General features: G+C 39.7%; 2 protein-coding genes across 5 annotated transcripts; both read left to right on the top strand.

The window, feature by feature from the left end:
- The first annotated feature begins 1,965 nt into the window (after positions 1–1,965).
- Positions 1,966–10,858, top strand: tbc1d24 (TBC1 domain family, member 24). Of its 4 annotated transcripts, none has more exons than XM_046377574.1 (8): positions 1,966–2,112; positions 4,806–5,919; positions 6,548–6,553; positions 6,745–6,903; positions 7,548–7,611; positions 8,225–8,320; positions 9,224–9,467; positions 9,624–10,858. In XM_046377574.1, the coding sequence occupies exons 2-8, from the start codon at positions 4,931–4,933 to the stop codon at positions 9,776–9,778; spliced, it is 1,713 nt and encodes a 570-aa protein (XP_046233530.1). In that variant the 5' UTR covers positions 1,966–2,112; positions 4,806–4,930; the 3' UTR covers positions 9,779–10,858. The 4 variants fall into 4 exon arrangements, with proteins under 4 accessions (XP_046233530.1, XP_046233533.1, XP_046233531.1 ...); XM_046377575.1 differs by having other exon boundaries at positions 2,104–2,187; XM_046377576.1 differs by lacking the exon at positions 1,966–2,112 and adding an exon at positions 2,169–2,307.
- Positions 10,859–13,886: 3,028 nt separating this feature from the next.
- On the top strand, positions 13,887–22,339 carry atp6v0cb (ATPase H+ transporting V0 subunit cb). The gene is made up of 3 exons (XM_046377003.1): positions 13,887–14,165; positions 19,764–19,947; positions 20,818–22,339. Exons 1-3 carry the CDS (start codon positions 14,093–14,095, stop codon positions 21,020–21,022), a joined length of 462 nt encoding a protein of 153 aa, XP_046232959.1. The 5' UTR covers positions 13,887–14,092; the 3' UTR covers positions 21,023–22,339.
- Positions 22,340–22,353: the final 14 nt, after the last annotated feature.

The raw sequence follows: 22,353 nt of genomic DNA, 5'->3' as shown, positions 1-22,353 counted from the left end.
TTGGTACTAAAGTTACTCCTCCCTCCAACAAATTATCAAAACTGCCCAGCGGGTCATTGGCACACAGCTCCCTACACTAGAGGAGATACACCACACACGGTGTGCAGGCAGAGCAAAGAACACACTGGAGGACCATACCTACCCAGGTCACAGGCTCTTACTGTGCTGCCATCCAGGAGGCGCTATAGCACTATGCACACCCACACTGTACTTGTATAGTGACAATAGTAACAATTTATTGATTAGCAAATAAATGAATGTGTTATCACATTTTTTCTTATTTTTCTCTTCATTTATGTTAATATTTGATCATTTTTTTTGACCATCAGTAAAAAACAAACAATCAAACCAAACACAGAAGTATTCAGTTCATAATTATAAGTGCAAAGAAAAGCAAACAAGTCCTCATGTTTGAAAAGTTGTCACTGACAAATCATTTAATTTTTCACTGATTTAAAGTGCTAATGGGTAGCATAATTAGCATTCATTCAGTTTTTGTGGATAAACCTTTATGCTTTCTTTAGGTTGGCAGCTGCACTGTACCATTGGAACAAGGCAGATTTAGTGCCTTGCTCAAGGACAGCTGCTTTACAAATGCAAATCCACTTGCTCACATTTCGGCCAGTCAGAGTGATTAACTCTAGGTCTTTAATGTCTCTGGGCTACAGAGGTTTATTTAATTGTTTAACATGCATGTCTTATACCCTAATTAATTTGTGTGTTTACAAGTGTGCAAGTCCTCTTCTTAATGGTGCATGTTTAGAGGAGACCACTGGACTAGTTACTGGGACTAGTTACTGTAGTGATGTTACACAGTGTGTGGGAATGAAAGGATTTGATGAGCATAAACCGCCATAAGCTAAGACCTAAAAGCTTACTGGCTTTACACCCATCTGTCTCTCTGTCTCTCTCTCACACACACACATGCATGCACTCGTTCACATGCACACATACACACACACGTGCTAGCAATCCTTCATATTCACTTATGTTTTTTTCATTTTGCCTTAACTTCCTTCATAATCACTCCACACTCACAATTATAGCACACACACACACACACACAAATGCATGCACAAAAACATTTCACATAATCAACACATGCATGCATGTACACACGCTGTCTAGGGAGTAATATATAAGCATGTCTCCGTTTGATTGATCCAAATGTCACAGATGGAAGAGAGAAGTGAATAATCATCATGACATGAGTTTCTGCACATTCAGGTGCTCGAGCTACCTCATGTGACATGGCTGCAGTCTCCTTTCCAACACACATTAGGGCCAAATAGATTGATGCAAGACAAAGGTGGTGCAAATTGAGATTTACAACACAAGAAAATGATAAATAAAAGTATAGACAAAGTGTTATACACAATGAAATATTGCTATTACTTCTCCATTGCAGCACTAAGATGCTCACACATGAAAAACTCTGGCTGAAGAAAAAGAGGAACAAGACAGGGCTGACATTTCCTCCTGAGTTGTTGTGCAAGGCAATGATAGTTCCACAATTTAATTATCAGTAATAACTGTCATGTGTTGGGCAGTTGCTTTGAGTACAGGACAAAGACAGGGTTTGTTGTCCTTGCTAGGGTACTTCCTGTCCTTTCCCAGTGCCATGACTTATTTGGCAGAGCATGTCTTCACGTAAACAAGACAGATACTGAGATCTGACACGCAACCTCCACATGGTCACAGCAGTGGAAGCTGGTTTCCATAAGATATAAGCATTGAAAGAATATGTCAGTATTTAGCTTGGGTTGCTCTTTGGTTCACAAAGTACATTATTATACTTTTAACAACCTTAATATCATCTGCCATTCAGTATATTTATAGAAGTATATGGACATGTGTAGTCTAGTTTTCTTCGTTCACAAACTTTGAATGGTGACACTTCTTTATAACATAAATAGTTCCACTCATGGGAATTAATCACAGTACACACGAAAGAGGCTATAAACATATACACATGTTTATTTTAATCAACCCACCTGAGCCCCTCTCAGCAGCTTCAGCTGCAACACGCGCCATAAGCACTGGATGCACTGCGCATGCTCGAGACAACTTAATATGAATGCTGCTTCACGTCTCAAGACATCTCACATCCAGGTAAGGATAACGACAGTTTACTTGCTGTCAGTCATCCAGCATTTACTTACCACTCTTCGGACTTGTGCGGTAGAGGTAATTCTTATTCCTGTCACCGTGTCTGTCTTTCAAATGCACCGTTTTCCCACAAATTTTAGCTTAAATCTCTCCACGTTCACAAAGTCCAAGACGGACCGCGGACCAAATTAATTTATGGTTGGTAACATTTATGCTAGCTGGTGCTGCGCCGTTAAACAGCACATTTTACTAACTAGGTTGTTTTGAGTTCGGTCAGTATTTGTATGGCTTCATGTCTGTCTTGTATGTTATGTTGTCAGGCAGTCTGTTTTGTGTGTCTGGTGAATGTCTCGTTAGCTGTTGACATGCACTGACAGGAGCAGCTTGCAGCTAGCTAACGTTAGCAATGCTAACTTGGCCACTGTGAATGGAAACGGGTGTATCAGATTTAATCGGGCGGTAATGTTAAATACTCAGTGACCTGTGTGAATCGTCTAACGTATTAGCTACCTCAGCTGGCTAGCTAATGTTAGTGCGTTATTTGCTGCTGTCAGTCCAGTGTATGCTGACACAACTGTCGCAGCAGATACTGTACAGCCCAGCGAGAAGGTGGCAGTCACGTTAGCCATTTGAGTACTCGCGTTTTTGTATTTTCTGAGCCGCTTAGGTAAAAATGTAAATATTTGATTCGTTTACAGTAACGTTTCCTAACCCTGTCTACCCACTTTTGCAAAGGTACAGTGTAATGTGCGTGTTCCTGTAAGTTTTCAGGGATAATTACCAGCTTCTTTTTCCATTCAGTGTAATTTAAAATCGAATCTGTAATAATTAATTACTGTTTGGATAAGTAACTTATACAAGCATGACAATAATAACGTAAATAACTTACTCAGAGATGGCAGAAGTATGAAAACGCTTTTGGTATTTTTTTAACAATTTGCAAATAAAAATACACTAACATGTATGGATTGTGGCATCTCAATTTCATTTTTCATTTATGTCTATTGTTGAATTTTATTGAGCTTATAGTAATATGGCCGAAGTGGCAATCAATCAGTCATTTCATGATAATGTCTGTAACTGTTGAAAAGCATGCAAGCCTTAAGGTCAAGACAAAATTCAGTGAAACCAACTCTGGCAGTATAGTCAATCAGTGAATGAGGATGTGATGTATAATCATTCAGTATGTTTACACACCCGCTGGGGTTTATGAACTATACATGTCATGTCTGATTCTGAACAGAAATGGTGGGAATTTTAGCTTTTAGTTCTCATCCAAAAAAACGGCCTCCTGGTTCCATCGTGGATCATGATACAGACAGTAAGCCGGAAGTGTAGACTCTATAAGGAGGATCATGTTGGCGGGATACTACTCAACTCTCCAGGACCAGAGCCAACACCCTTTGGACTCTTGTTATTTGTGCCAGGTTTCTCATGCTGTATGCAAAATCAGTTTGTCCAGTTTGTTGTCCTGGGAGAAGTAGCCCCAGTTTATCAGCTTTAAGGTTTAAGGGCAGGCTGGTTGACCCTAATGGTGGTTTGGCTTGTTGGATTTGGCATTTTACTAAATATCATTTTAAGTGACTGTAAGTAACTTAGTAGTTACTCTTGTAGTAAGAGAGAGAGCCCGTATTTCCAGCTTTTAAGACTTATTGAATGATGAAAATGTCAAAGAGACCTTTGGTCAGTTTCTTTTGATGGGTCTGGACTCCGGTGCTTCTTTAAGTAAGACTGTTAAGCTCTGTACAGATTTACATGCTGTAATGCATTGGCATGTATTTCCATGTGACTTGTTGACGATTTGATGATTTTATGACTGTCTTTTTCAATATATTGCTAGTGATCTTTGGACATGCATCTCCATGTGACTTGCTGAAAAAAAAAAAGCGTAAAATGATTTGATGATTGAACAACAACCATTCCCAGTATGCTGTACATTGCTAATCATGTTTGGACATTCATCTCCCTGTATCTTGTGTTTTTTGCATTGGTGGGAAATTTTTTGAATGACAGTTTTAAAATATAATGCTATTCAACATTTACAGTATAAAAAACAAAACATATTTCTCTCACCACCAGAAATCCCAGTTAAATTCCTTTAGTGTCAAACTTGATCTGGCCAATTAAATCTAAGTTAATATATGACAGTCACAAGGTGGTTGTGGCTGTCATATAAAATAGCCATACGCATAATTTTCCTCAAGCTATGGGTTTACTTGATTCGTTTTTGCTTCAAGGTATGAAATGCATGTACAGGCTTTTTTTTCACATCTGCAGATCTTTACCATCACATAAATCAGATCAATGAAAGTGGCTAATGTTGTTTTTACAGTACAGATTTACTGCTGCCATGTTGTAATACGTTCCTTCTAATCTGTTGCAAATCACCTCCTATGGAAACAGATATGCATAATCATGTCTGTCTCAAGTCTATAGATTATCCTCTACTAATTGATATCATAGTCTGAGAGTTAGACAAATATAGAAACAGTTAGGCTTGTAGGAATTCATCAAGCAGTACTTGTTGTAATTGGAAGAGATTTTGGTGTTTGTTTTTCATAATTTTGTACTGCTTAGTATCAAACATTTAGAAATGAAAGTTTAATTATGCTCCAGTGCTACGACAGTTAATTATTGATTTGTTTTTTATGATTATGCTCATTAATCTCTCCTTTTCTTCCTTTTGTTTCTTTCAGTAACCACCATGGGCAGTTAAGAAAAATAGGCTAGTTGTCTGGTGTGTGGAGGGCAGAAGGTTAGTAATACCCCCGAGCATCTCTCATCTCTTCCCACTCAGGCAGTCCAGCAAGTTTTCAGCACCATGGCTGAAGAAGAATATGGCAGCTTTGTGGACTGGAACCAGATGGGGGATCTGGCCAAGAGCAGCGGGCCCACCAAGGTAGACTGCAAAGACCTAAAAGAGTTCAAGCAGATGGCTCGGCAGGGTTACTGGGCCAAAAACCACAAACTGCGGTCACAAGTGTACCAGCAGCTCATCAAAGCCATTCCATGTCGTACAGTTACCCCAGATGCAGAAGTATATCGTGATATTATGGGAAATGCAGCCACTAAGAAGCCATCCTCCAACATCCCACTTCCAGATTTTGTGGATGGAAATCCTGTGCCACGGTACTGCCTGAAGGCAGAGGCAGTAGCTTCAGTCCATCAGATTATCAACTGCTTGGCTGGACAGTTTCCAGATATCTCCCACTGTCCATCCCTACCAGCTATTACTGCATTGCTCCTGCACTTCAGCAAGGATGAAGCTCAGTGTTTTGAGCATGTCAGCCGCATACTGGCCTGCAACGAACCAGGCAAACGACTGCTGGACCAGACTTTCCTGGCCTATGAGTCTAGCTGCATGACTTTTGGTGACCTTGCCAACAAGTACTGCGCAGCCGCCCACAAACTGATTGTGGCCACAGCCCAGGATGTGCTTGAAGTATACTCAGATTGGCAGCGCTGGATTTTGGGTGACCTGCCTTTTAGCCACGTGGTCAGGATCCTGGATGTCTACCTAGTGGAGGGCTACAAGATTCTCTACCGTGTAGCTATAGCCCTGCTCAAGTTTTACCGCAAGCATAAAGCAGGGACCCAGGGAGGCCAGGGCAACCAGCAGCAGCAGGATTCAGACAAAGTTAGGGCGGACATTCAAGCTTTCATCAGGGGGATTGGCTCCACTGTTTCACCTGACAAGCTGCTAGAGAAGGCCTTCTCCCTTCGTCTGTTTAGCCGCAAGGAGATCACCCTGCTGCAGCTCACAAATGAAAAGTCCCTGCAGCAGAAAGGAATCACTGTCAAACAGAAACGGTATAACCAGTTACATGATTTTTATGTGGTCAATTGTGGGCATCTTTGTTGCCTTTTATCTAGAAACTAGGTCAATGCTTCTAGTGGCCTGGCTTAGCAAACCCATTAAATGTCTAGGATTCCACAGTGTTCTTCACATGTTTATGTTGCTGGTATACACATCTAGAATATTTTTGTCATCAAGCATTGCAGCAAGCAGATTTTTTATGATGTGAGTCTGAAAGATTTTGGGATTTGACTGACTGACCTTTTTTTATGCATTTCGCAAATCTTATAATAAGGTCAGGTAAGATTCTGGAGTGTAAATCAAATGACAGTGGTATGCATATAATGAGAGGGATTTAGACTTTTTTTATATATAATTTATCTCAAGTGTAAACACACACACATATTACAATAGATGAATTATCAAAGCAGAGTAACTTGCTTCGCTGGCTAGAATATTCTCTTCTTTTCGAGCTTTATACTCTGTCTTGCTCTGAGGACATGGTTTAAGTTGCTCTTGCATCCTCGTCTCACATTATGATGTTGTGTCCTTTTTGTTTGGTTTGTTCCACGTTTTTCCATCCACCATCTTCTGTCTCAACTTCACTCCACTCCTGTGTTTACTACACTGGTTATTTCACAGCACTAGGTGGGTTTTCTATGTCGCTCTCCAGATCTATTCCTGTGTTTTTCAGATAATGCTCATTTACTCTCAGACTGTGTAACCTTCAATACGTTGTCACCTTCATCTGTTATAAATTACTTTAAAAGTGTGATCTGCCTTACATTCTGTCTTCTCTACCATTTCTCCCTGTGTCCTTACATCTGGTTGGTCTCCAGGCGAAATGTGCAGCTGGCTCTTAACCCTGACACCTTCTCCTCAGAGATTGTTAGTATCAAGGAGATGCGGGACATCTGGTCGTGGATCCCTGAGCGCTTTGCCCTGTGCCAACCACAACTCCTCTTCACCACCTCTACCCATGGTTGCAGCCTGAACAGGTACACTGTCCAGTATTCACCTCAGTACATTGATCCAGCTTTTGGCCGCTGCTCACAATCTACATTTCAGACCCTGTGTAGTATGAAGTCATTTGATTTAAGACATAAAGGCTGAAAGGAAATTCCAGAAGCAAAAGGGCAAGAAAAAGTCATATGTGGAACAAAAGCTTCAAATAAGAAAAAAGGTGCCTAGACTGCTGTCATAAAGTTAGTTCTTCTTTTTTATTGTCTATTTATATTAGGTGGAACTCAGTCTACACAAGACATTAATTTCTTTCATTATGCATAAAGGATTTTTTTTTACAACTTTTATGCTTGTAGTAGAAAAAGAAATAAAGAAAATAAAGTCTATTGCTTTTTTCTGGCCTTTATTATCACTCAGTCTTTATATCATACATTTCTTTCACCCTCTTTATAGTTGGCTCTATTTCTACATGAAACAGATGTAATTAGTCTCCAGTAAATTAATTAAGAAGCCATTCACTATATTTAACCAGTGCCCTAACTGTGCACGCATGCATGTGTGCTTTAGTAAATCTAGCAACCCAAAGTGCTTGACTGCTGCGATTGCATGATCTATGTATTCCTTAGATTCACTATTGGGTGTTTGCTGAAATTAATTAAACATTCACATATTCCTCCAGATTCTACTCGCATTGTGAAGGCTACGAACCCACGCTGCTCCTCATTCGGACAACAGATGGCGATGTAAGCAATACGCACAAAAGCACAAATCTTTTTCACGATTCCCCCCATGTAGAAGGGAATCGAGAACCACGTTAACATGATTAAAAACTCTTACATAGACTATGTCGGCATCAGGATGCCATCATATGCTATGTCAGTATTTTGAGTTATTTATGAAATATTTTGATGATTGTTGCAGCCCTGATTGTTAAGCAGTCTTAATAGTTAGGATTCTCCTGATTGTTATAGATAGTTAATATTATGTAAATGTTATGTCCTCGACCTTAGTCAAACCTTGGCCAGAATAATTCACCCCAGCAAAATTTGCTTTTATTATACAATGTGTGTTATAGGCACTTCTCTGCTGACGTACACCTTTGAAATCAGTGTTTTTTTTCTTTCAGTAACTAGAAAGGTCTACAGTAGCTTTGTTCAGTTGGCCTCAGGTTTTATTCTTATCCCAAGCACTGTGTCAGAGGTCATGATTACACGGGTGTTGTATGATTGGATTATGATGCTACAAAGGGATCCCAGTGCAAACATTGGCAGCTTACAAACAGCAATCTTCCCCTAGATTGCTAGGAACTAGGAACTAGGAACTGAAACCTGCTGATGCCAACTTTTTCTGCCTCAGGTATGTGGAGCTTTCCTGTCCACAGATTGGGAGGAACGGAAGAGAGGAGGCAACAAGTTGAGCTTCTTTGGCACAGGGGAGTGTTTTGTCTTCAGGGTGAGTTTAATTGTAGTATCTTGCATGACAGGCTTCCTTTCAGTCAAAAAATCTGTTCTATTTTTATGTTCATTTGGTGGATTTTAAGAAGGTTTAAGAATGAACTGAAGGGATATCATTCTTTTTGAGTAGTTCCTCATGATGGCCACCAGAGGGCACCATCCACACTGGTTTTGCACGTTCCTGATCATCCAAGATGCATGTCAAGCTCCCATTTGGAAATGCCTGCCTCACAGGCCACAATTCACCATACTGATACTACCATGTCTTCATCTGTAAAAACAGCAAGACGTCATGCTTCAGTTTGTCATTGTACAGCGCTGCATTATGATAACACTTGGGCTACAAATGGCAAGCAGCCTGGATCTCTTTTGCCTTCTGTATGAATTATTTACTTGGCTTTCTGTGTTTATACATAGCCGAGGGCTGTCTCACACACTAATGTGTAAGCACACATGGATAGGAAACTCCTGTAACCTGATCCTGGTCCTCACCTGACACCAGAATGAAATGGAGACAGGCTGCAAGGACTGATGTCTGTCAGACATTTTTAATTTATTTTATTTAATCCTTTATTTAAGCGGCTAGTCTCATTGGGATTGTGAACTCTTTTACAAGAGAGACTAGGTATAAACAGTAAGGACAGACACACAAGTTGCACTTGAGTGTCACATTAACAATAAATTATTAAAGGTGGAACTGCAAATATATGAGTATGGGTCAAAATTCTGGCTTTTTATATGTGAAAAAGGAATTGTTTTGTATGTAAGGTCACAGCCACTGTTACAGTATAGGTAATAAATATTTTTTATGTAAAAACAAAACAAAATGTGCAGCACTGCTCCATTTAATGTGTGCTTTTCAGATGTGTATGTGATGCTAAATGCCTGTGTTTCTTGTTAGCTGAAGCCAGAGATGGAGCGCTATGAGTGGGTGGTGATCCGCCACCCTGAGTTAGCTTCTTCCATCAAGACTCAGGATCAGGAAGACACATCCTCCTCTCAGGGCCAAAACTCAGACAACAGCTTACAGAAGCCAGAGAAACCTCCAGGAGACTTGTCGCCCTTCCTCTCCGCTCGCCACTTCAACCTCAATTCTAAGAATACTTCCATGTTCATGGCTGGCAACTTTGACTCTATCATAGTGGGTGAGTGCAGTATGCTATTGTTGGTTGTGTGGCCTCTCTAGTCCTATTTATTCCTCCACGCCGGTGATAGCAAAGTGAAAACCATTAGTAAAAAAGCAGTGTTTGTACTTTGTGGCCAGTAACTCATACAAACTGCATGGTCTTTTGTCTCATCAGGGGGAGGTGAAGGCAATGCCCTCTACATTGACTCTGAGCTCAACCATGGGCGCACTGGCAGGTGTGCCACCTTTGACAACCCGCCCCTGTGTGCCGAGAGCTTCCAGGTTTCACTACTGGAAGTATGGGGCTTCCAGGACGCCATGTCCTCATAATGCTGTACACATACATGTATGTAGATCCATACAAACATGGACTCTTAAGTGCGTATTCATGCATACACATTTTAACACCTAAACATATTAAAGCAGAAAGTCTTATTAAATGTCAAATGTGCAGTGAAGTGTTTAAAGTGGAAAATATGCAAACAGAAATTCATCCGTCCTACAAATTCATATATGATTTAACTTTTTTATTTATTAATGCATTTAATCCAAATTTCAACATGTGAACAAATATGTGATATTTTTGGTTTGTTTATTTTTGTATTTACAGATTTGTATTATGGTGTACTAACTCTGTTTAACTGTGGTGAAATAAAGAAAGTGTTCAGGATCAACTCTAGAGAAAACCGATTTCAGGTTCATTGAGGGGAGTTTTATGTTGGCTGCGATGTTTGAATTTTTGAATGTAAATTCAGTCTTTAATGTTCAGTGGTTTAGCTTCATCTGCCAAATTTATTATATAGGTAGCTCTGTAACCCATGGAAGTGTTCAGCAGGCCGTGTCAATAAACAGAGGTTTATGATGTGTTCAGCCCAGAGCTGGTTTGTTAAGATGTGTTTTTAAATGTTGGAATACAAAAGTTAATACGTAGTTTAGCTGTACCAGATCCGCTATGTTTTGGGTCAAGTCCTGACACTTTTCCCCACACTTTTTGATTTGTTGCACATATGTGGGATATCTGCTAAGTGAATTAATGTGGTAGTGTTTGTGAACGTTTGAGTTTTAATTTGAGTGTTGCCATTTTGCACCATATGTCAAAGCTTTCTTTTCAGTGAGTGGCAGTTTCTCCTTTGTACAGGATATGAATATTGTGAATAACTGTACAAAAGACGTGGTTTACAAGTAATGCTTAAAAATGCAGTTTATTCATCTTTCTCTTCTTACATTTTTTCTGTTATTTCCGTCCTTTCCAGTGTAAAGATAGGAACAAAAAGGTCCTAAATTGCAGTGTCTTGGCAAAGTGTTGTTGGGATCATAAACCCGGTTTGTATCTGTATCATCAAACATGTGCTCCATATGAGTAACTACAAATGTATTCTATATGTGAAAATACAACAATATGGTTTCAGATTTGCTGTCTTTGCTTTCTTCCAAATTTATCACACCTGTGTCCCTGCAAAGAGAGAGTTATGTTTCTTCAGACCGTCACAGAAGTGTGTCAGATGCCTTTTTAAAGTCAGCTGACCATCCATATAACTCCCCAATCCCCATCTTCTTGTGTTTACTCCACTCCAAGAACTTTGAGCTAGTATTCTTGTTCCCACACTTCTATGAAACCCATCATTAGTTTGAGCGATATGAAATGACAATATTGTAAATTCCATGTATATAAAGGGTAGATTTGGGTCTAAAACACTAAGTGTGACTACCATATTACTCATACACACTTCTTGATGCATGCCATCTATTTTTTGTGTGGATGTCTCTGTTTTATGGCAGATGACAATGAACTGCATGACTGGAAAATATTTAGCAGAAATGAGTCAGATATACTCAAAGAGTTAAAGCAAGGTGTCTGGACTTGTGAAGATTTTGACTTGAAGATGTTTCACTGTTCATCCAGTTTCATCAGAACTGATGAAGCTGCTTTCACAAGTCCAGGAGCCTTGCTTTAACTCTTAATGTGACCTGGATGACTGAGAATCTCCACAGAGTCAGATATACTTACAAGTACATCTGCTAACGCCTTCTCCTTCCAAACTGTATTATGAAAATCAGTTTACTGAAGCCATTGATTCTGGTCAAATCTAATAGAGAAATAAGACCTGTGTCACAGCCTCTGTATTGGCCATACACAGAAAAAATTCAGCAGCCAATATCCTCTGATTTATATCTCGGACATTTTATTAAACATTAAAGTATGAAAGCTTTCCATGCCAGGTCATTTCAAATTTATGGTCAATTCATTTTCACTGGGTGTGGCGCATGTGGAGCGTCTTAGACGGCGAAGTGGGGAGTAAGTCTCTCTTTACACTAAGTGGCATTGACTCCATCTTGCCAAAGCTGTGCTGTTCATTCAGGATTCGCACTCTGCTAATCACACATGCGCTTCTATATTTAGCTGCTCCTTTGGGTGTTGGTCTGGCGCATCTCCTGAAAACCATGCTTTCTGGCCTCTAGAAGTAAGATGCTTAAGTGTTTAACCCAGCACTGAGATGGGTTTCTCCTTCACCAGCCCCCACCCCTCAGATAACAAGTGACTGTAGACAGAGGATTACGAGACAGACTAAGGAGGTCCCGACAATTATTGTTTTGATTCACAGACAGAATATTGCAATGTGGATATTGGGAGGGAGAGAGGTTTCTGTTTCCAGTACTGTAACTACCAATGATTACATGTCACAAGTCTGACTTATGGATGAAATATATGTACTTCAATATGAATAGTAATATCTTTCAAATTTCTAAAATGAAATTACTGAGTTCTTTATCCCATTAAGAATGAAAGAGTTATGTTTTTGGTTATAGACTGAAACCAGCCCATATGGGGAAAAATGTCAAACATGAGAGTAGCTTAGCTCAGTGACTTCCTTTATTTGTTGAGCAAATCTTATACATAGTAGGACCATCTGTCTAGCTGTATCTTGGTCTGATCATCAAAGTACCAGAACTGCCTAAAGCTGAAGGATTTTAATGTAGAATCACATCAACATTGTTGCCTGTATATCTAGAATCACATTTGTCATATATATATACACGCACACAAACATATGTGTAAATCTAGTGCCACTCAAGGACAAGACTGTTCACCCAGTCCTTGTATCCATCCACCCAAAACAAACAGGGAACAACATGATCTATCATATTGCTGCGTGTTGTCACATGAGCTGGTTGTAAATGTCTGCTGAGTACATATGTTAGACAGGAACATCATAACTCAACCTCATCAGAAAGGCCATAGCCCTGTTCACCCGAAAGAGTCAATCCTGGGTCGATAAAAGCTGAATAAAAGTGCTCAGTCAGTCAGCAGAGACAGAGACAACGAAGTGAAAATCATTTCTCATTGTGACCTTTTTCTTATCAGTGCATCACTGCACACAGGCACCACCCCTGCCTCAAAATAATCTCTCTTTTTCTTAATCTCTCTTATCTTTTTTTTTTTTTTTTTTGCATAATCCAACCTTGCACATGGCAGTTGGAGTAAGATGATGTGCCTAATAAAGTATTCAGAAGGATGGAGACCTGTGATGCTGTTGTAGAAATTGCATCATGGGCGATAGGCCTCATAATGATGTGGGGGGAGGGGTCCTTCTCTGGTGCTGACTAGACTAGGCAATGCAGAGGGAGCAGGATGGAGGGATGGATAGAGGAAGAGGTGGAGGGAGAGAAGGGATGGGGACTGCACAAGCTCTCTGTGACTCACACACACTCTCTGTGACTCACCCCCTCCCGATCTTTGAGACTGTGCTTGCTGGGAGCTATACAGTGGAACGGGGATTCTCGATTCCCTCCCCCCACCGCATATACACTCAAATATACACACTCAGCCTCAAATTCTCTCACTCTCACGCTCCACGTTGCTGCATATCACAGCCGACTGTAAAGCACCCTCTTCCACATGGTAGGGTCCTGGTGCAAAATACAGAAACGTGCTCGAACATATGCAACATCAGAAATTTCAGTTTCTGCAGAGGTCACTTCAATCAATTCAGGGCTTCTCTTAGGGAATAACTATTTAGAAATTTAAAAGAAACTGTGCATCTTTTGGTTCTCTTTTTTCTTGATAGCTAGAATAATAATTTTTTCTTAAAATTGACAGCTTGTCTCCACACCCTTTTTCTCATTGCCGTCATTTCCTCCTCTTGCATTTGAAGGGTGAACGCGTAGATATCAAGGAAGAAGCCTGCAGCGGAACACACCAAAATGATGCCTGATAGGGGTGACCTTCAAAAAAGTGAAAAAAATAAATAAATAAACAAACACAAATATTTTTGCATAGAAAATGTTATCAATCATTTTAAACCTACACTTCTTGTTTCATAAGTGCATTATCTGGTACAGCATATCATTAACGAATTTCGTTTTAGTGCACCCCCCACACCCAGTCAATGATAGGTTTCATCCATACGACCAGTCAGGTGATATTTTCCGCTTCGCCATTTTGTACTGCTACGCCGGGTATTTATCAGAAGAGTCGTGACTGCCCCGTTTACACTGCTAGTTGGTGGTCTGACGGTTCCTGGTTTATTCTGTTTTACTTCTCTAGCCTGTGGCCTTCGATAGGTTTCGCGAAGTGCAATTTTGGAGTTGACATTTGTAATTAACTTTGTATATTTAGTTTATTTTTATATTGCGTGAGAAAGAATGTCGTCCGAAAGCCCCGAATACTCTCCTTTTTTCGCAGTGATGGGTGCCTCTGCAGCGATGGTGTTCAGCGGTAATTATCACACAGTTTTCAGCTTTCATATTTTAGCTATTTGTCAGTTTCAGATTATAGCTGTGTGGATTTTTTGCTAACCCACTTTGCATTTGTATCGTCCCCAACAGAGTGCTTTGAATTGTCAACCATGGTGCGTCTCTTGAAGCTCACTTGTAAACGCCATCTGCTTGCGTTGCTAACGTTAACGTCGCAGTGCTAATCTTGAGCTGTCATTTCTTTAGATTTAAAATCTAGTTTGGGCAACCAGTGTTTCGGGTTTATTATTAACATGACAGTGTTTAGTTATTAGTATTAATCTAGTTCACTGTTAGTAGTTATCGCTGCTGGCCTCTGCTCTCAGCAAAAGACTAGTCAGAACTAGTTGGCTAGCTAATGATGACTGGCTCTACAAACGCTAGCTTTGACGTTAGCCTAGTTCGTTTATGTATGTGTATGCTTTATCTGAATAGAAAGGACATAACTGGGAATTATGACTGTCTTATTGAAGCAGCACTCATTATGAAAGTGACAAAAATATATTCCATTTAATCCTCGTAACACTGCTGCTCGTTAGCTTACTGCACTTGGCAGGATGTTTTATAGGATAAATTGATCCCCAGTTTTACTGAAAGATGCCGCACTACATGCGACGTTGACGATGTTAAAAGAAATGCGTTTTAAGCGTTGTATGAAATTATTTGTTAAAGCTTGAAAATAGGGATCAGTTATCACTGACACAAAATAATCCAATTGACGACGTTCTGCTTAAACTGTTGAAACTGCTAATTTGCAACAATGTGCCAACTGTCAAACCGCTGATGCCACATTTAATTAAGTGCAAATTATTTTGAACTGAAAAACGCTCTTTTCTTACCACTTAAATGACTATTATAAACTGAGATAAGCTGTTTTACTTCCTTATTGCTCAAAAGAATGACACAAGGTCACATGATTATCACATGTTCAGACTTCTGACTTGGAATTGTATCTGGTCATACTGATCTTATGAAATGTTTATATGAATGCCACAGCTAACAAGTTAGCAGTGAACCTGTTCAAAGAAAACCACACTAATTTTGACAAAATGAAGGGTATGATACTGATATTTTTATTAGTGCTTTTGGATAGAGGGTGTAAGGTGCCATAGAAAGTGAACTTTGAGACTGGCTTGTTTTATAACTGGTCATACATGTTTGTATGGATCCTTCTTGTTTTGTTATTTTTCTTTCCTTCATCAAAGACAATCGCTAAATCATATACCCGTGGTATTCTGTATTACAGCAAAGGCCTACGTATGACAAGGGTGACTGGTCGGATGGGTGCAGAATAGGAAATCAGAAACCTACTAATTGACCATATTAGAGAGTGCTTTGGCCCACTGTAGCTCAAGGCACTTTGGTAAAACTGGTTCATTTATGCTGGTGAATGGTATAGGATTTCATTGAGGGACATCACCAATGGATGCCTATAGTGTATCACATTTGGCTGTATGGTAATAAGAAATATCAGAAATCATGCCAACCAACCCTGGTCTTGCCATAGCTTGGGCTTAATACGTAGAACATGGTGGATATAGCCCTTGACACTAGCAATAGTACTAGTATGTGGTGGTGAAGGAGTGACAGCTGGGGAATTAGCTAGCAGGAAGGGGATCATGCTGATACAACAAAGGGAAATGGTTGTGGTACAACGGACATTGGTTGAGTCATTGACAGGACATTTTAGCTCATAATCCTGTGATGTTTGTCACTTAAGTGTACACAAGCTGAAGGATTCTAATGATGAAATTAAATTCTGATCGCAGCCACTTAGTCCATTTGGGAGATGATAGAGCATTCTGTAAAACATCGCAAATAACTTCAGATTCGCAAGCCAAATGTTTGGCTAAAAATGTCGATTAACAAGCAGAAACCTTGAAACACCCTCCATTTACAGTAAATGGCCTTTTTTGGAACAGTCTGTAAGTTGCTTTGATCTTCTGGGGTCAGGTGATGCTGCATTGTTTTAGCGGCCTGGTGATGGTGTCCTTTTGTGAGGACTTCCCTTGCTGATGCCTGGCTCAGAACAGGTGACACTCACAAGATGCTGTTATCCATGTGACCAGAACCACCACTCCCATGATAGCTGTGCTGCCATTGTTTGATTTTCCTCCACCCCTTACATTACAGCTCAACTAATACTCCGTATTTTTATTGCAAAGTTAAAGAATAACAATAATGACAATAATATCACAGTCCCAATTCAACCAAGTTGGGAAGCTATGTAAAATGTAAATAAAATAGAATGCAGTAAATTTTTAAAATCCATTTAACCTATATTCATTTGAATACAGCTCAAAGTCTAGATATTTAATATTTAAACTGAAAAACATTATTTTTTGTAAATACATCCTGTGAAGAGTTAGGGCAAGATTATTTTTACCACGCTTGTCTTTCACCTTTTCTTTCACATTCAGAATTGAAGACACAAATTATTGAAGTTTGGAAGAGGAAATTCTTTCCCATTCTTGCTTGATATATGTTGATAATATATTTCATCTCAGATGAGGGCAGGCACAGAGAAGTCAGCAGTGTTTCTGCATGTTGTTAATATATGGCTTTCATTTTGCATTGTCCGGTCTTAAGTTGTATTTGTTGTTTCAGCTACAAACTGCGTTTACCAGCAGGGGTTTTCAAGTGTTCCCAAGCCCAGTAATATCCTTTATGCAGTCATTTTTATTTTAATGCAGTGCTGCCTGAGGAATTGAACATCATGGTTATTTAATGGCCTTACCCCTTTCATGCAGAGATTTCTCTGGATTCTCTGACTTAGTTTTAATGATATTGATTTTAGATGTGCATATCCTTCCTTGCAGTTGTGTGTTGAGAAATGTTGTTGTTAAACTGTCAGGCAGGAGTTTATATTTTCCAGAAACAATATTTTATCAGTCTGAACATTTAATATTTTTTTGTACCATATTTAATTTTGGAATATAAAAAAGAATAATGAGGCTGAATTTCATCTTGGATCATTGACATGACTAACCAGTATTCTCATAGTGATGCTGTCAACAATTAAATATAATCTTACAGCTTTAATTTAGATATCTTGCAAGCCTGCATCATCTACCTTTTCTAATTTCTTGAACGATAGTTCAAATGTGTGTTTTGAGTAGAACAGCCCAGTAACTAATTATTTTTGTCACTAATCAATAGTGCTTTCAGTTGCTTGACCTTTAGTTTAAGTTCATTATCTTTCTCTCTCCTGAAAACACTCTTCAATAAGAAGTGTAATCAATGATGTTAGAATATAGTCAGCCAATCTCAAAATGTATATTTATTTATATATATATATTTTATATATATATATTTTTTTTTTTTACACATTCTAGGCTACACACAGCACGCAGTGGTGTAAAATCGGCTGTAAGATATTGCATGCAAGATCATCCTAGCTGGAGGCACCTCCTGCTCTGACATCACAAGACGTCATATGGGCATCCCATACATCAAATATTCTGCAGAGAGGAAAAAAGAAAAAGTGTGAAAGCTCTTTACCTGAGATGAGGGGATTAGGATTAAAACCCAGAGGTTGTGCCTCCACACTGCTGCAGAAGCCACCTTGCCACATATCAAACCTTTAACTGTCGGGAAAGAATGACAATGTTTGAGGACTGCAGTGTTTCTGTGTCTACCCTCACCTATCACACTTCAGTGAGACCTGTTTTACTATGTTAGAATGGAGACGGAGGATAATGTTACTAATGGTAAGACATTACCCTGGTTGTTTATAGATGGCTGAAAGCAACAGCTGTTCAGAAGAAGGCTTACGCATTTCCAGAATATTCTCCTAAAGGTGTTTTGTACAGCTAAATTACAAGGTTTGTTTTGGAAAAAACATCTTCACTCACTGGATTTGCCTTATTGGTCTCTTGGTCAGTTTTTATATTAGACTGTGGAGGCAGGTTATGTGTTGTATTGATGGCATCAGTCTGGTTATAAATTGGTATAAACAGTTGTGGCATGTGGCTGGCTGCCATGAACACATTTGAAGATTGGCCCGCATCTTTTGTCTGCCTTATCGAGACATTTGCCCGAATACCTTGCAGCTAGTCTTTGAGGTAACCAGAACTAGCTCGAACACAGGATTGGGCACTTTGAACTGTCTGCATTAGGGCTGTCACCCAAGATGATATCTCTCAAGACATGTCAGATTTAATCTGCATCAGCTTTTTCACTTTGGAAAAAAAGCTTGTATGCCACATCTTTGTTTTCATGATATTGCTTTGCAAGTTAGTTGATGTTTCACCCAGTTACATAATTCTTACTTACTGTTATCTGGCCACTTTGACATCTTTTCAAAAACTGCATACAAGTAATATATTGCTGTGACCTGCTTTGTCAGTGCAGTAGAGAAAGCACAGAAAGCGTAAGACTTATATTTAGCATCAAAACAGCGTTTATGAATTTGTGAAAATGACAGATGTTTTTAACTGTTGTCGTATAAAACGCAAGCAGATCTGTGTCTTTTAACACAGCAGGATATGGATAGAGGAAGAATTATCAGTGTATGATACTGCGGCCAGTGCTGTCTGAGCTTTCACTTTGCTTTGCACACACCCATGCGCACTCGCATCTCTTTGAGGACAATGTTGTCAAATCCTCCTATCTGATTCATGACCAGTTGTCCTGCTCTGACAGGCTTCGTTGGATATTGCAGAAGACTCTTGTCAGTCGGATCTATACGCCTAACTTCTATCACTAGTCTATCTCTCTCCTCTGCTGCTCTTTCTGAGGTTTCTAAGGATACAGGATGTTTTATGCGGGTACATATGGTAAATCCCCTTCAGACAGAGATGTGAGGCTGTATGATTATAATTAACTGCCACCATCTCACCTGGACGCTATTCAGTTTTTTTGCTTGTTGTGTGGAATTATACTTACTTCGTCATGAATGATTTCTAATTCAAGAGTAGGATTTTTTTTTTCATCGATTTTCTTTCACTCCTGCAGTCAGACTTGATAAGTGTGTGACGTTAGTATCACCATGCTTACTCCTTAGGGCCGCAAATGTAATATGCTGATAAACATCTTGCTCTTCTGCTTCCCTGTCCCTGTGAGGTTAGCCAGGGACTAATATGAACTGGAGATGGCACACAGCAGTTGTTGCATGTGCCTGTCCTGTACTGATGGTGTTCTTGGAGATTTGGTATGCTGCTGCTGCTGCTTCTTCTTCAGCAGTTCCCTATGTGATTAAGCAGAATGAGGATTTTTCATTTAGACAGTGATTTACAATTCCGCAGCTGTCTGGCAGAGTCATTTCTGAAATGACAGGGGCAGAAGTGGTTTGGAAAGATGAGACACAAACACACACCAAACAGATTTCTGTTCACATTGTATATGCATCTGCTACAGGATTTCCAATATGACAACTGCAAAATTCCCCAGGTGAAGCCATGTTAGATTTTCAAAAGGAACAGAAACTCAGCTGTTTTGTTGCCCCATCTCTTATTTCACTTCTGCTTCATTATCCAGTTGTGTCCTCGGCTGTCTGTCGTCAGTCTATTGTAACTTGAATTGTAGTGTGTCTGCTGTAGTTTGCCATCTTGTTTATTTAACTCTCTCTCTTCCCTATTAGCCTTGGGAGCTGCCTATGGCACAGCGAAGAGCGGTACAGGGATCGCCGCCATGTCTGTGATGAGGCCAGAGCTCATCATGAAGTCAATCATCCCTGTGGTCATGGCGGGTATTATAGCCATCTATGGCCTGGTAGTAGCAGTGCTGATCGCCAACAACATTTCAGAGAGAGTCACCCTCTACAAGTGAGTTCAGTTGACTGCAGTTGTATTTTCAGACATTAATATTGTTTATGTTGCTATTTAACAGAGCTCACACATGTTTTCATGCTGTGACCAAACTGAGTAGAAAATACTCATTTAATTGGTTCCCAAGCAGTAGTGATTTGGTCCTGTCAAGTCAGGCTTGGCATAATCCTAAAGTTAAACAGCAAAACCACTGCACAGATGCTTGTGTTAATTTATCATCAGAACACCAGACCCTAACTAAAACCAAAAATGAATCGTCCCTACTAAGCCATCACTCATAATCATAATCTGTTGAACACATACACAACACTGAATGATATATTCCTTCATTACAGTGAACACAAAACTTGCAGTTGAACAGCTCTGACTGCAGTTTCACTCATGCTCAGGACATGGTTCCTGTGTCTTAACTGGTCTGCACTTTAGTTGATGTGATGGAAGTAAACTTGCCATCTCTTTCTAGTGATGAAATTTGTCACACAGTCACATGACATGCAGTAACAATGCATTAACCCAGATACGGTAAAGATAAGGAAGGTACAGTAACACCAGCCTAAAGTCCTTAAAATCATACTGGTGTGTAATTTAAGAGTATCTGTGATCAGTTCATTTCATTAAAAAAAAGTGCATACGTAGACATTTTCTCAGAGGTTTGCTCCTGGCTCAATTTAAAATCATGCAAGGTAGGAACAGTAAAACAAGTAAAAAAACCAGGATCGTAAGCTTCTGATCAGCAGCACAAATGTTGAAGATGCTCTCACTTTCTGATGTTAAATGAAACGTTCTCTCTTGAATTAGGACACATTAGTCCAATCTCAATTATCCATCATCTCTTGTGGAGACTAATTCTTGTCTCTCTGTGTTTAGGAGTTTCCTGCATTTGGGAGCTGGGCTGAGCGTGGGCCTCAGTGGGCTGGCAGCAGGCTTTGCAATTGGCATCGTGGGTGACGCAGGCGTGAGGGGAACAGCTCAACAGCCAAGGCTTTTTGTGGGCATGATCCTCATTTTGATTTTCGCTGAGGTCTTAGGTCTCTATGGGCTCATCGTCGCCCTCATTCTCTCCACGAAATAAACATCCAAACATCCACTACAAGATCTGTCCTTTATGTTGCTGTTGGAGAAAAAGTGTAAAACGGGAAAAAATTGAAAAATTTCTGCCACACAAGATGAAAGAAGTGAAGGCGGGAAAAAATGAATTAAGATGGAACCATAAATATGGTCTTATCTCAACAATGTGTACAGTCGTTCCAATTTGATAGTCAACTTGTAAATGCGCATTGTAGTGATTTATCTGTCTTATGTGTGTATGAGTGTGTGTGTGGGTGTGTGTGTGTGTGTGTGTGTGTTTCGAAACAGCTGTATGATGAAGATTCCTTTTTTTCCCTCCACTTATTTCAGGCCTTGAGGCCAGCTGAGGCACCCTGGCCTCTGGTCCTAGAGAGCTGACCAAAAGGCCACACAGCTTTTTCTCCTCTCATATCAGCCTGGGAGTTGACACAATTTCTGCATTAATCTTGAGGATCTATTTGTAAAGAGAAATGTATATGGACTTAACAATTTTTTTTCCACTGATTTTATTTATAAGAAATTGTTCATTGAACTGTACAATGCAGCAGAAGTCTTTAATTCCCCAGGATATATTATACATATATATACAGACATATAAATATCTATATAGATTTAATGCACTGTGGGGTAGTTGTGATAAGTGGTTGGAATTCCTCTGGATGTAATTCTTGGTTTAAATATTAAGATTGCCATTAGTATGTTGCTGGTGAAGTGGGATTTTTGTGTGTAGCTGTATTCTAATCATTATGCAAACATTCTCAAACTTCAGTGTTTTTTCCTGTAGTACTGCTGTTTGCATTAAAGGTGTGTGTGCGCCCCGTCATGGGTCTCACAAGTGTAATTTCCAAATCTCACCTTATCTCCAAACCCCCACCCCCTCCTCCAAATCATCTGTGGCTGTATTTCATCTCTTCCACATTCCAGCCATTAAAATCCTGCATGGGTTTCAGTGTCCTGTAGCTGTTGGATATGAAGCTGAAGAGCAGGCTAGTTTCAGAAGATGTAATCCAGATCAAAAAAGTAGTTAAATATCACGTATATGGAAAAAAATGAAGTTGATGACCCAAGAAGACTTGATGTAATAATTTGTAGCATGCAGCAGGAATCCAGTGAGATTAGTGTTCAGGTTTGGCCTAGTTTCATGATAGGACTGGTCTGATTTGATCTGGAGTTTGTTTTCTGAAAACTGAACTGCTGCTGATGCATTTACCGAAGCGCCAATCTACAACCATGTATTACCGCTGGTATTGAAGTTATCCTGATGTGCCGACGTGTGTGTGTGTGTGTGTGTCACAATCGAATTAAAGAAGATCCCAACTGAGATTTGACCTGCTT

This window comes from Scatophagus argus, chromosome 21, assembly GCF_020382885.2.
Source record: "Scatophagus argus isolate fScaArg1 chromosome 21, fScaArg1.pri, whole genome shotgun sequence".
NCBI lineage: Eukaryota > Metazoa > Chordata > Actinopteri > Scatophagidae > Scatophagus > Scatophagus argus.
This window is presented reverse-complemented; position numbering and strand designations above follow the sequence as displayed.

What these genes read in the sequence shown, in the direction of transcription:
- tbc1d24 (XM_046377574.1), top strand. Translation starts at nt 4,931, where the DNA reads ATGGCTGAAGAAGAATATGGCAGCTTTGTGGACTGGAACCAGATGGGG. An exon ending in TTCGGACAACAGATGGCGAT is followed by an intron (nt 7,612 to 8,224) that starts GTAAGCAATACG and finishes TTTCTGCCTCAG; the next exon opens with GTATGTGGAGCTTTCCTGTC. An exon ending in CTTTGACTCTATCATAGTGG is followed by an intron (nt 9,468 to 9,623) that starts GTGAGTGCAGTA and finishes TTGTCTCATCAG; the next exon opens with GGGGAGGTGAAGGCAATGCC.
- atp6v0cb (XM_046377003.1), top strand. Translation starts at nt 14,093, where the DNA reads ATGTCGTCCGAAAGCCCCGAATACTCTCCTTTTTTCGCAGTGATGGGT. An exon ending in TGCAGCGATGGTGTTCAGCG is followed by an intron (nt 14,166 to 19,763) that starts GTAATTATCACA and finishes CTTCCCTATTAG; the next exon opens with CCTTGGGAGCTGCCTATGGC. An exon ending in GAGAGAGTCACCCTCTACAA is followed by an intron (nt 19,948 to 20,817) that starts GTGAGTTCAGTT and finishes CTCTGTGTTTAG; the next exon opens with GAGTTTCCTGCATTTGGGAG.